This window comes from Vespa mandarinia, chromosome 11 (assembly GCF_050613455.1).
Source record: "Vespa mandarinia isolate Hongniang chromosome 11, ASM5061345v1, whole genome shotgun sequence".
NCBI classification, from domain to species: domain Eukaryota; kingdom Metazoa; phylum Arthropoda; class Insecta; order Hymenoptera; family Vespidae; genus Vespa; species Vespa mandarinia.
Window position 1 is genome coordinate 4,929,649 of NC_140820.1, and position 13,208 is coordinate 4,942,856.

Genomic DNA, 13,208 nt, shown 5'->3' on the forward strand with positions numbered 1-13,208 from the left:
TATCTATAAGTATTTATAAACAAGTTTTTATAATCGTAATAATATAATTTTGCATTATATTGTATATTATTTTTCTTTTAACACACAAGAAATTGTTGTTATTGAAATTAGAAGCGCATGCTTCCATGTACCTGCAAAGTGTATGTATAAATCAAATAAGGTATATATATATATATATATATATATATACATATATATTGTAATACTTAACTTATTAAATAATAATTTTCTATATGATATTAAATAATACTTTATCATTTATATTTTATATCATATTAAAATTTATATATATATACATATAAATATATAAAATAATAGATATGAAATACCTCAAAATATTTCAAAAATATTAAATTTATTGTTAAATGTACATGGTCGGTGGTTTGGAATTAGAAATTTGTTTAATGTTCATAAACTAGATTATTCAAATAAAATTTTTTTTTCAGATATTCGCATCAATTATATTAATCATTATTATTTCAACTGGCGACATACGGTATATATGTATGTAGCTTTACTGAGAATTTTAAAAGCATGTCGTAAGTTTATAAGTTTTAATAAGATATAAGAGATGAAGTAAAAATTTATGGAAAAAAGAAAAAAGAGAAAAAAAATAATTAAAGGAAAATTAGATGACATTTAGAATAAATATATATTTCGTTTTTATTTTCAAAATCTTTCTTTTTTTAAAACCGAAAGAAATTAAATAACGATAGAAATTAAATAAATTATCAATAAGCCATCACGCTTTATACAGACGATATTTTATATTATATTAAATCGTTATTGACTATATTTATATTTTTGTAAAATTATAAAAGATTTAATGTTTGTTCCATTGTTGTCCAACATTTATTGACATATGTTACTTTACTTTTTTATCATTGTTCTTAGCACTTATATCTAACATTTTGGAAAGTACTTGTAACATTTCTGATCTATACTCATTCATATAATTATATTCATTGTGTGGACGTTTATCTATTATAAGAAAATAATTTACTACAGACCAAATAATATTACGGAATAACATAAGATTTTCTGCTACCCTGGAAAAATTCGTTTATTAACAAAAAATGAATACTTATTAAAATTTTATAAAGTTATATAAAATAAAATATATATTTACTCTGGTGTACATGAAAATTTCAATGGCTTCTCTTCCTTTAACATAAGAACAATAATCTTTTCATTAAGGGAGTTATTATTCTCCTAAAAAATAGAAAATAAATTAATGTTTTATTTTTTTTTTTTTTCTTTCATATATCATTTTTATGGTAACAGAAAAATCGCGTTATAATTTACAACTTACTTTTTCATATATGGAACCTTGACCAAAAAGTAATATGGTTAAAGGAGATATAATACTAGTATCATATACTAGCATATAATGCATATTTTGAAAATTTACACCATGAAAATATGTCAAGAATGAATTAGGTTCAAATATCTTATTATGGTTCACACTTTCTGTCATTATCTTAGCCAAATTATTACATCTAAAATAAATACATTATAACAATAAACTGACCTCATATTTATATTATAATATTGATATTTGATAAATCAATTGGTAGTGTTTATTTTTAGAGTAAACATTTAATTTTGATTTATATATACGTACTCAGATTTAAGTTGAGATTTTTTTTTAAAAATATTTTTGTCATAAGAAAATTCATAATTCTCAAGTAGCATATTTGTAGAAGATAAAATAATACCATAAATTATTTCTTCGCTATATGTATCTTCACTTTGAAGCATTGTTGAGTCAGAGATATCGTAATTTTTTATACCACAGGTCTGCAATTGTTTAGAAATTATAGAACGTATTTCTGTAAATGTAAAAAAACATTGTTTAATAAGGGAACAAAAATTTATAATATACTTAAATATAAATATATAAATATTTATTAAAAATAAACATTTACTATCATATAATTTTATTCTAAGAGGACTAATGTTCATATCGTTGCAGAAATAATCATTTATATATTCGCTTTCATCTAATCTCTTTTTCCATTCAGTACATAATTTAGCTATAGCAAGATGATCACTTGTTCTATGATATTGCTCTTTAATATCTTTCTTAGAAGACTTATTATACAATGTGTTTGAAAAAATATCTTGTTCTATAGAATAAAGTGTAATAATAGATAGAATGGATTCTGTACACCTATAAAAAGAAAAAGTGTAACTTTAGGAAATTATTTTTAGAATAAAATATAAGTTTATGTATATAACATTATTTCGGCTTACTTAAATATTGTTGAAAGAATTAAAGCTTTGCCTAATATTGGATGTACATGAATTGATGATAATCGTTTTCCTAATGGTGTTAAATTTTCATCCTTATCAATAATATCTAATAGCAGTAACGTTTTTATCGCTTTGTTTATTGCCGTTTCGCTCGGTGATTCAATCATATATTCACAAAATTGTTCAATCTTCTCATTAGTGTGATTTTTAATCTTAATAATTGTATCTTCCAGAGAACTGCATAATACCTCAGGAATTGGAGTAGGATGCAATTCATCATATTCCTTTTTTGTTATAAAATGATAACTTTCACCAGTTTGTATCCGACCAGCTCTACCTTTTCTAAACAAATGTATAATGAATATTATATTTAGTTACAAATTAAATTAACTGTTCTTTATAAAATAGTTACTATTTATAACAATTTTTATTAATAAATTGACTATAACAGTTGCTTATTTATGTACCTTTGTTGTATATTTGCTTGAGATATTTTCTGAAAGCCCATATAAAGTTTGTTATCTTGCCATATAGGAGTATTTTTAATACTAGTATCTATTACATATATAACATCAGGTATAGTAATGCCACTTTCAACAATATCTGTTGCCAAAATAATTTTTGAAGTTTCTTTTGGTACTGAAGTAAAGATCCTGTGATGATAAACAATTGATAGTTTAGAGTGTAGTGGAATTACTAATAATTTTTGGTTTAGTGACGTATCATTATTAAGTATCGTATCTATTATCTTAATTTCTGCCCATCCTGGTAGGAAGCATAATATTGTACCAGGTGGTTTAGTATCAATAATCCATTTTATAAGACTTACAACTTGTTGAATATTAACCATTAGTATATTCGTATTTCGATTTATATTTTTTTTAATAAGATTCAAATTCATGTTTTTTAACGGAGGTAATAAATTTTCAAAATCTTCTAAGAAATGCATTTTAACGGGATATCTTTTACCTTCTATATCAATTGTATCACAATTAAAATATTTTTCAAATATTTTAGAGTTAATAGTTGCAGACATAATAATAAGTTTTAACGAAAAATTATTTGCAAGTGCTCTTTTAATTAAAACAAAAAGTATGTCAATATCCAATGTACGTTCATGAACTTCGTCCAAAATAACATGACTGTATCCTATTAAGTTTGGATTTTTCTCCATTATTTGGCATAAAATACCAGTGGTACAAAAAAGTATTCCAGCAGGAAATCGTGGATAAACCTTCTGTAATCGTACAGAAAATCCTATCACATCTCCTATAGATTCTCCTCTTTCAGAAGCAATACGTTCTGCTAAAGATATTGCAGAAATTCTGCGAGGTTGCGATACCAAAATATTACAGTCTGTAGCATTTCCATTTTTTATATAAGAATCTAATATAAACTGAGGAATTTGTGTGGTTTTACCACAACCTGTATTACCTCTAATTAATAAAATATTATTTTTTTCTAATTTTTCAAGTATTTTTTCTCTGAAAATAATAAAAATAATTATTATTAAATAGTTATTTTTTAATAATTCATTAATAGAAATTTATACATTTAATGTAAAATTTTACATTTTCGAATTTTACAAAAATTGCCCTAGTACTTAACTTTCTTACCTGTATTGAAAAATAGGAAGATTATTATCAGTTCTAATCTTATTTTGCAGAAACCTACTTTTTAGAGTTTGATTACGCGTTTGATTGTACAAAAATGAAGGAGTCATACCAGTGTCAATATTAACAGATACATTAGAACTATTATTTTTTAAATTAGGAGATTCGATTATATTTTTTACATTCTATAATCAAATGAAATGTTTTTTTATTAATAATTTAATAATTTCATATATGTAAATTATATAAATATTCACCTCTTTGTATATCTCAATCAATCTTTCAACTTCTTCCAAAATTGTAGAATCCAAATCAATAGGAATAGTTCTCTCCAATTTAGCTTCTATTTCCTCTTTTGTATATATTATTGGTTTATTAGCTTTTAATTTATTTTGCTTATACAACCAGTATAAACACTTTAATGATGCATCAGATGAAGCTAATACTTTACTTGTACCTCTTCCTGTAAATGATTCCTTCGTTGGCCAAGAAACTGAGCAAATACATTCCCAAGTTATATGTTCTTTATTTTGGGAACAAGTAAAATCCATACGAAGTAAATTATTAATATTTAATTCATTCATTACAATATAATAAATATTTTTTAAAGTATTAACGCTGTTTGGATACAATTTAAACATATCTGAAAAATATAATGCACTTACATTACATATTGAATTATTATTTAAAAAGACAATTTCTCTAATAATAATAACATGAATATTTTACCTTCAAATGTAACTTCTTCATTTTCTCTTAATTTTGTATCATATATTGCGTTATTACTATTATATCTTTTTTTTTTGTTTTCCTAAAGTATAAATACTTGATAAAATCATTAATTATATAATCATTATATTTATTATTTCATTTACCTCTAAAAGTCTTTCCGTAAAATTCGAACATTCGACTGAATTAATCAAATTTGGTTGCTTTAACTCTTCTAAATGAATGCTATTATTTACCTTGTACAAACAAATAATATTACTTCAAATATTAAGAAAGAAATAATCAAAAAGTCTTATATAATCAATATTTTATTACCTTGGCTACATTATCAACTAGTTTTCTTTCTTCTTCACTTCGTGTTCTATAATATCGCTTTATTTTATTAAGATAAAATTGTTTAATAGATGATTCACATGGCCATGCCACTTGAGATTTGACACTATATTGAAAAAAAAAAAAAAAGAAAAAAAATAATATATTTATATGACATACATAAAAGAAATAATATTCATTTTAATTATATGAACTTACAAACAAGTTCTTCCTTTCTTATAAAATATTACTCGATAATTAAACATCCTTCTAATAATGTATTATCACGATTAACCTAAAAATAAATTGATTGATGATAAATTTATATCGTTTAAAAATGAAAAAACAAACAAACAAAAAAATATCAACATTACTTTATTAATTTACTTTCATAAGATTTATTTCGAATTAATTTTCTTTTACTTATTTGTGTATACATTTTATATCTTCTACGTAACCATGATATGCACCATTAGAATATACGTACGTATAAACCACGTGATATTACACCGATGAATTAGATTTAAAGAGATATTCATCACCTTTCGCTCAAATACGATTATGTGACTTCAGCGACGTGTATGGACAAAATATGAATTACAAATGCAATGAAGAAACATTTGTTTCCACTATATATATATATATATATATATATATTGTATATTGCATCGGTGTATAAGTTTTAATAATAATAATACAATAAATAATAATAATAATAATAATAAAGAAATTAAAATTTTTTAGTGTTTTTTTATTTAAGATATTATATTAGAATTCTATTTACTATATTTATCTATTGAAATATAATTACTTATGTAAAATCTAACAGTATCTAAAAATTAAATCTAAGTTAATTAATTTTAATGTTTAATTAGAAAGAAATTGAAAGGATTTTGAAAATCCATTCAAATACGTTGCCATTTACTTTGTAATATTTTTTAATTTTAACTAATGTAATGTTAAAATAAAGAAAACGCATTTTTTTTTTAAACAATTTTATAAACTTAATTGTTAAAAATTATTATCATCTAATTATTAATATTATTAGAATACATCACGGTGCTAAACAAATAAAATCTTTATGAATGTTAAATAATCAAAAAAAATTGTAAGATAACTTCACATGTCGTCATAGATAAAATTTTTACATCATCTTAATAAAAAATATATCGAATAAAATTAATTGAAATTAATTTTGTTATTAAAAATATATAAAATAATTTTGTAATTTGATAAAAATGTTAAAAATATATTTCTTTTCTATTGTTATATTATTTATTTTGATTTATTTTGATCATTTATCTATCTATTTGTAACATGTTATCTATTATAATATTTAATCATTTGCTTTTAATCTTTTTAATTATTCTGGAAAAAAAAAATAGTTATGTGATTATTAAGAAAAAAAGGTAAAAGAATTTTTTAACGAAGAGCAGTAGAAAAAGATTTTCATATTTTTACTTTTTTATAATTATCTCAAATTTTGTCCATTTTATAAATGAAATATATGATCCTTTCTATAAGTTGATTTATTTTTGGTTCATTCTATCGACGAAACTAACCTGATCACATTTTATAAGATCTCGCATGCGCAACAAATATCCCGCGCAATTTGGCGTCCTTGCTCGTTTTTACTCTCTATTGAATTCGGCTGATAATGTTTGGTGCCAATGTAAGATTTCTGTATTAATATTTTAATATCTATATATCTATATATATATATATATAGATATATATATTATATTTGATATATATAAATCACGAATAAAAAGAAAATTTCTCTTTATAATATTAATATACATATACATATATATATATATATATAGATATATATATATACATACATACATTTGATTTGTAATAAAGTTAATTTATATATATATATAAAGTCGAAGAATAATCAATATGCCACCAAAGAAAAGCAAAGTATTGAAGGTTAGTAGAAAAATATTTGTCAATAAAATACATATATCCATTTGTCCTTCATAAATTTATTTACGTACATATTTTTTTATTATATCATAATTATAGAAATTATTTATAAGGAATAATTCATAAAAATGTTTTTTCTTTTTTCTTTCTTTTTTTTTTTTTTTTTTTCGTTGAAAGAAAATTATTTACATTACCCTTCAATGCGTCAAGAAATCATTTCAATGTTTATTAAATAATTTTTTTTTTGTTTAGACAAATGTATCCAAAAGTAAACTTGCTAAAGATAAAAAATCATCCGATATAGTTCCTAAAAAGAATTCTGATTCTAATAAAGAATCTGGAGAATCATCAATAGAACATATAGGTGAATCAGTAAAAATTTCTGAACAATCTATTAAAAAACAAACCAAAGCAACCGAGAAAGAAGTTAATAACGAAACTGTTAAAAATTCTAAAGGAACTGTTAAAAATTCTGTTGTCAATTCTGTAAAAGAATCAGTTTCGAAAAATAAACGTAAAGCGAATGATAACGACGAACCTGTTGCTAAAAAAGCTAAAACTGAGAATAAACCAATTATTAATAGAACTGATACTAATTTGAATGAGATATATTTTGATTGCGATAAACTTAATACAGAAGGAATGAAATATAATTTAAAAATTAGCACTTGGAATGTTTCTGGGATTAGAGCAGTTATAAAGGTAAATTTCATTTGTTTATTTAGCATTATTGCTATATCATTATGTATTTATAAATGTATGTGCACATTCGATACTTATATGTAGATATTATGATATAGAAAAATGGAATGGATTATATTGTCAAGGAAAATGCAGACATTGTTGCGTTGCAAGAAACTAAATGCAACACTAATAAACTACCAAGCGAAATAAAAGTGCCAGGATATCATCATTATTATGCAGATAGTAAACATAAATCTCTCTCTCTCTTTCTTTCTCTCTCTTTCACACACACACACATATATATATTTTTTTTGTATTAATTTATTAATTTATATAATAAATATCTATTATTCTAACAGGCAAAAAAGCTGGCTATTGTGGTGTAGCTTTGTATACAAAAGAGAAGCCCATTAATATCAAGTATGGCTTAAATAATTCTAAACTTGATGAAGAAGGCAGATTAATTACAGCAGAATATCCAAACTTTTTCTTATTGAATGTTTGTAAGTTATTGATAATACTATATACAAATTTATTTATATTTTATTTTACCATACTATATTATGATATAGAGGTAAACAAATTTCTTATTAAAGTATTTATATTTATTAATAACTAACAACGAATCTAATATATCTTCTATTAATATATTTTCAATTTATCATATATTGTAGATGTGCCAAATGCTGGAGCAAAGCTGGTAACTATGCCCAAAAGATTAGAATGGAATGAAAAATTCAAATCGTATGTTAAAGAATTGGATAAGAAAAAACCTGTCATAATTTGCGGAGACATGAATGTAGCTCATCAAGAAATTGGTAAATGCAATCAGTTGCAATTTTTAATAAGCATAAAATTATATAAAGAAAAATTAAAAACAATCTTTTACAGATTTAACAAATCCTAAAACCAATACAAAAAATGCTGGATTTACTAAAGAAGAACGAGATGGTATGACTGACTTTTTAGATCAAGGATTTGTTGATACATTCAGAATGTTATATCCAGATAAAACAGGTGCTTATACTTTTTGGTCATATTTTGCTAATGCAAGAAGTAAAAATATTGGCTGGTAAGTTTAGTAGTATTATTTTTATTGTAACTTATTTACAATTATTTTATAAATATATAATTATGTATTTATATAATTAATAAGAGAAGGGTTAAAAGTAGAATCGTTTATTGAAAAAAAAAGAAAAATATAAAAATAATTCTATTGAAGAGATTTTCTTCTTTTAATCCTCTTTGGATGATTTAATAATTTTGATTTAAAAAATTTCTCTCTGATAAAGTTATTGAATCATCCTTATATATATATATGTATATACATATATATGCATACATATATATATACATATATATACTTATATACATATATATATATATAATATACTTGATAATATCTCACATGTGTATACTTTTATTATCAACTTATTTTATATCTAGGAGATTGGATTACTTCTTGGTATCTGAACGTATTCAAAACAAAGTATGCGATAACGTTATAAGAAGCAATGTTTATGGAAGTGATCATTGCCCGATTGTTTTATACGTTACTTTATAAAACAAATTCCATTTGTCATTTATCGATCATTCCTCATTTAATACAATTATAATAATGATGTTTTAATATGTTCTATTTATTGCAAAATATACTTTGAAAATAAGAAATGATATCAATTTTAAAAATTTTTCCTCAACTAAGAATTAAGTTCAACATTATTTTTTTGTATTTTCGCGGGATAATAGCGCCATCTTGACCATGTTTATTATTGCCATTTTCTCCTTTCTGATAAGGAGAATGTTCGAGTTCAGTTTTCTTTTTTTTTTTTTTTGTTTACGATAAAAATTACCATCAACAATATGTCACGATTTTCTGATAATATTATTTACTATGCCGAATGTTATTCATATATGTATCGTATATTATTTTTAGTTTTCTCTTAAATAGAAGAATTTAATTTAATTCAAACACTTTTTATATTTCCATTATCTACAATTCTATCATATTCTATTATCTGTTAATTAAAAAATACTTCCAAATTTAACCTTTCAAAATACTTCCAAAATTTATTTTAAATGTAAATATATATACAAAACAGTATCCATCTATATTAGTAATCAATATCTATATAGACCCAATATCTGTTAGTAATTAAAACAGAAATGGTACACAAATTCTATAAACAAAGTACGAAAAGAAAACATTATAAAGTAATCGAAATAATAATTATTTTCAAATGTAATTGTGTGAGAGAGAGAGAGAGAGAGAGAGAGAAAGAGAGAGAGAGAGAGAGAAAGAGAGAGAGAGAGAGAGAGAGAGAATTCTATAGATAATAAATGAATTAAATTTAATTTACGTATCGATGACATAATTTAAAGTCTTTTTTATTGACCAAAAAGAAAATATTCTATTCCTATTCTTATATTGCATTATATTAAAAAACAAAAAAAATTAATAAATAAATAAATAAATAAATAAAGTTGAATAATTTAACATAATCCATTAGTTGAAAAAAAAACATTAACAATAAGATAACCTATATTGAGACACAAAATAACTTGGTAGTTATTTCTTATCATATTATCATTATGTAATTTTAAGTATTTGAAAAATACTTATAAAACCATTAATATCTATCTCGTATAGAATAAAGGAAATATATGTAATATTCGATTTATTTTATTTCCAATGAATAATCATAAAATAATGAAAGAAATTCTTTTTCTTTTGATTTCAAGTAAATTTCGTAAAATACGTAATTAAAAAATTATAAAAAGAAATAATATTAATAATATTTTTTGTTAAACTTTGCAAATCATTTATCTATCTATTTAACGACTGACTGAAAGACATTGAACTAAGCGACATGTAGAATATGCTCCCATACGTTGTGTAGTGTTACTGATGTACAGTGCCACGAATGTTTTTGCGAACCGGTTAAAGCGAATTATTAGTGATTTACTATCATGAATTCGTTTTAAGGAAGAATTATAAATTATTCTTGGATTAATTACAATCCCCTATTGTTTTGGATTTTGTACAAAAAGGTAAGATTTAACCAAAAATGTAAAGGTTAAGATATATTTGTGAACGTGTCACGTCAGTCTATGAAGTTACGATGATATTAACCCTTTGCACTCGTATGTTTAGCGTAACTCGACATTCTTTAGAATGGGATACTAACAATTTTTTTGTGTCATAATATTTATTTATATTTCCATTAGAATAAAATATGTGATGTATTTATTTTTTCTAAAAAAAAAGAAAAAAAAATAAACATTACAAGAGGTTAATAATAATTTTTAAATTAAATCAATAATTGTTTTTAATGTAAACCTTGTTGTGAATTAGAATATTACAAACATTTTAAATAAATTGATTAGTTGATCGTTTATGAGTTATTTATATTGTTATTTTTATATACCAGATGTTAGTAATGAATGTTATCATATTTTTCATTGTATTTGTATTTTATTCTTATTATATACTTTATATGTATTTTAATTATTATAATAATGTATTATTTATTTTGTTTTAGGAAGTGTTTTTAATATAATTAATCCTGGCGCCTAAACAAAATGCTTCCACCATATTCGCACAAGGATTCACGCAACATTGGCAGCCGTATCAAGGAGAAGCTTCTTGGTTGGAAGCGTTTAATTTTTTCTGACAAAAATACCAGGAATTTATTTTTGTTTTCAGTTTTAAATTTATCTTTTGCTTTCGTTGAGTTATCATACGGATTATGGACAAACAGTTTGGGCCTAATCTCAGATAGTTTCCATATGTTTTTCGATTGTACCGGCTTGTTATTTGGTTTGGTAGCATCGGTTATCACAAAATGGAGAGCCAATGACCGATACTCTTATGGTTATGTACGTGCAGAGGTATTAGGCGGATTCGTTAATGGATTGCTATTGTTATTCATAGCTGTCTTTATAATGTTTGAAGCTGTTGAAAGAGCTATCGAGCCACCTGAGATAAAACACGAAAGACTTTTTACTGTATCTGTGATGGGACTCATAGTGAATTTAGTAGGAATATATGCCTTTCAACATGGACATGGGCATGGCCATGGTGGTCATGGGCATTCTCATTCTCATAGTAGTGGGCATGGCCATTCTCATTTGAATCATAATCACAGTCACAATCATCTTGATATTGAAATGGATCCAACTTTTACTGTTAATAATTCTCAAATTATGAAAGGAGTTTTTTTACATATATTAGCAGATACTCTGGGATCTGTAGGAGTAATTATATCGGCTGTTTTGATGCAAATGTTTGGTTGGATGATAGCTGACCCTATTTGTTCCATGCTCATTGCAGTATTGATAGTGTTAAGTGTAGTTTCATTAATGAAAGAATCTTGGGAGATTCTTATGCAAAGACAACCTTCGGCTTTGGATCATGTTTTACCACAGTGTTACAATAAAGTGACCCAATTGGCTGGAGTTTATAGTGTACAAGAACCACATTTCTGGACACTTTGTTCTGAAGTTTATGTTGGTTGTATAAAACTGGAAGTAGCACGAACTGTAGATCCAAAGTATGTGGTTGCGCATACTCAAATGATTTTTCAAGCAGCAGGTGTGAGACAACTAACGGTGCAATTGGATTATGCACCTATGTGATCTATCAGAAACGTGCGTATTGTAAAGTGTTCTTATAAATGCTCCAGAAGTGTATTCATTTGTCGAATTTGTCAAAAAGGTGCAAGAAGTACAGCTCTGACGCAAACTATTTTTGCGATTTTGAGTCTGTGCGGTTGCTTAGTTTTTAATAGAGGAGAATATCAATTTCAATTACAAATTATTTAAAGAATTATATATAATTTGCCAACTGTCAGCCATTGGAGCCATCAATATAGGACCCTTTTAGTCCTAAAGCTCCAAACTGCTGTTTTCTAGCTTTTTGAGCATCATGCTCTATAGAAATTATATAAATCCAAACAATATTGCATTTCATTATATAGTTAATAAACTTTTACTTTTGTGCTTTTAAATTAATGCGTATAGATCTCTTTTGAGATCTGGATTCTTTTATGATTACGAAATACAAAAATGTTCTTGTAACCGATATCTATTGACTTGAAAATTTATAGATAAATTATCATTTTCAAATATTAAATCTAATCATAAGATTTTCATTTTTTATATATTTCTGTAAAGATGCTCATTTTCAGGTTATGTTAATGGTTTTTACCAATATATTATCAATATATTATCAAATATATTTAACAATAAATAAAAATAGAAGATTTTTAATATTTCGTTGAAGTAATTTATATGAAATATGATTTATATAAAATACTTATTTTATAGTAGAAGTGTTATTCCATTATAAATTACTATTCAAATATTGTAAAAATAATTTAAGTCGAAAACAATTATAATTATATTAAAATCAATAGAATTAATTCCGAACAAATTTTTTAAGGAACATCTGTTAAGCTGGATTTTTGCATTTAAAAAGAAAGAAGAAAAAAAAAGGAGAAATTGCTCGATATTTTCTATATATTTGTGCATTAATATATATGTTATTGTAATTCATTTTCTTTATCAATGGATTTTATTTTGCAAGAGTTACTTTTCATATATACATAGGCAAGTGTGATGCAGTATTACTAATGAACTAGACAGAAAATTACTATAAATCATTATGCAATTTTAGGATAA

General features: G+C 23.9%; 3 protein-coding genes across 8 annotated transcripts; 2 read left to right on the top strand and 1 right to left on the bottom strand.

The window, feature by feature from the left end:
- Nucleotides 1-379: 379 nt before the first annotated feature.
- On the bottom strand, nt 380-5,420 carry LOC118441299 (ATP-dependent RNA helicase DHX30). 3 transcript variants are annotated; one of them, XM_035865490.2, is made up of 14 exons: nt 5,285-5,420; nt 5,130-5,205; nt 4,914-5,037; nt 4,745-4,834; nt 4,599-4,680; nt 4,127-4,512; nt 3,873-4,054; nt 2,724-3,740; nt 2,257-2,598; nt 1,929-2,173; nt 1,625-1,832; nt 1,313-1,499; nt 1,130-1,212; nt 380-1,049 (listed from the first exon to the last, which is right to left on the bottom strand). In XM_035865490.2, the coding sequence occupies exons 2-14, from the start codon at nt 5,174-5,176 to the stop codon at nt 866-868; spliced, it is 3,177 nt and encodes a 1,058-aa protein (XP_035721383.2). In that variant the 5' UTR covers nt 5,177-5,205; nt 5,285-5,420; the 3' UTR covers nt 380-865. The 3 variants fall into 3 exon arrangements, with proteins under 3 accessions (XP_035721383.2, XP_035721384.2, XP_085516402.1); XM_035865491.2 differs by having other exon boundaries at nt 5,298-5,416; XM_085660276.1 differs by lacking the exons at nt 380-1,049; nt 1,130-1,212 and having other exon boundaries at nt 1,309-1,499; nt 1,719-1,832.
- Nucleotides 5,421-6,475: 1,055 nt separating this feature from the next.
- On the top strand, nt 6,476-9,389 carry Rrp1 (Recombination repair protein 1). Of its 2 annotated transcripts, XM_035865624.2 has the most exons (8): nt 6,476-6,582; nt 6,800-6,845; nt 7,095-7,544; nt 7,643-7,769; nt 7,886-8,029; nt 8,201-8,344; nt 8,418-8,598; nt 8,973-9,389. In XM_035865624.2, exons 2-8 carry the CDS (start codon nt 6,816-6,818, stop codon nt 9,088-9,090), a joined length of 1,194 nt encoding a protein of 397 aa, XP_035721517.1. In that variant the 5' UTR covers nt 6,476-6,582; nt 6,800-6,815; the 3' UTR covers nt 9,091-9,389. The 2 variants fall into 2 exon arrangements, with proteins under 2 accessions (XP_035721517.1, XP_035721516.1); XM_035865623.2 differs by lacking the exon at nt 6,476-6,582 and having other exon boundaries at nt 6,639-6,845.
- A 907-nt stretch (nt 9,390-10,296) lies between these two features.
- On the top strand, nt 10,297-13,137 carry ZnT86D (solute carrier family 30 member 7). Of its 3 annotated transcripts, none has more exons than XM_085660317.1 (2): nt 10,297-10,577; nt 11,073-13,137. In XM_085660317.1, the coding sequence occupies exon 2, from the start codon at nt 11,109-11,111 to the stop codon at nt 12,162-12,164; it is 1,056 nt and encodes a 351-aa protein (XP_085516443.1). In that variant the 5' UTR covers nt 10,297-10,577; nt 11,073-11,108; the 3' UTR covers nt 12,165-13,137. The 3 variants fall into 3 exon arrangements, with proteins under 3 accessions (XP_085516443.1, XP_035721104.1, XP_085516444.1); XM_035865211.2 differs by having other exon boundaries at nt 10,299-10,577; nt 11,069-13,137; XM_085660318.1 differs by lacking the exon at nt 10,297-10,577 and adding an exon at nt 10,678-10,818 and having other exon boundaries at nt 11,069-13,137.
- Nucleotides 13,138-13,208: the final 71 nt, after the last annotated feature.

What these genes read in the sequence shown, in the direction of transcription:
- ZnT86D (XM_085660317.1), top strand. Translation starts at nt 11,109, where the DNA reads ATGCTTCCACCATATTCGCACAAGGATTCACGCAACATTGGCAGCCGT.
- Rrp1 (XM_035865624.2), top strand. Translation starts at nt 6,816, where the DNA reads ATGCCACCAAAGAAAAGCAAAGTATTGAAG. An exon ending in GGATTAGAGCAGTTATAAAG is followed by an intron (nt 7,545 to 7,642) that starts GTAAATTTCATT and finishes ATTATGATATAG; the next exon opens with AAAAATGGAATGGATTATAT. An exon ending in TGTAGCTCATCAAGAAATTG is followed by an intron (nt 8,345 to 8,417) that starts GTAAATGCAATC and finishes AATCTTTTACAG; the next exon opens with ATTTAACAAATCCTAAAACC.
- LOC118441299 (XM_035865490.2), bottom strand. Translation starts at nt 5,176, where the DNA reads ATGTTTAATTATCGAGTAATATTTTATAAGAAAGGAAGAACTTGTTT. An exon ending in TAGAATAAAATTATATGATA is followed by an intron (nt 1,833 to 1,928) that starts GTAAATGTTTAT and finishes TTACATTTACAG; the next exon opens with AAATACGTTCTATAATTTCT. An exon ending in AAATCTCAACTTAAATCTGA is followed by an intron (nt 1,500 to 1,624) that starts GTACGTATATAT and finishes TATTTATTTTAG; the next exon opens with ATGTAATAATTTGGCTAAGA.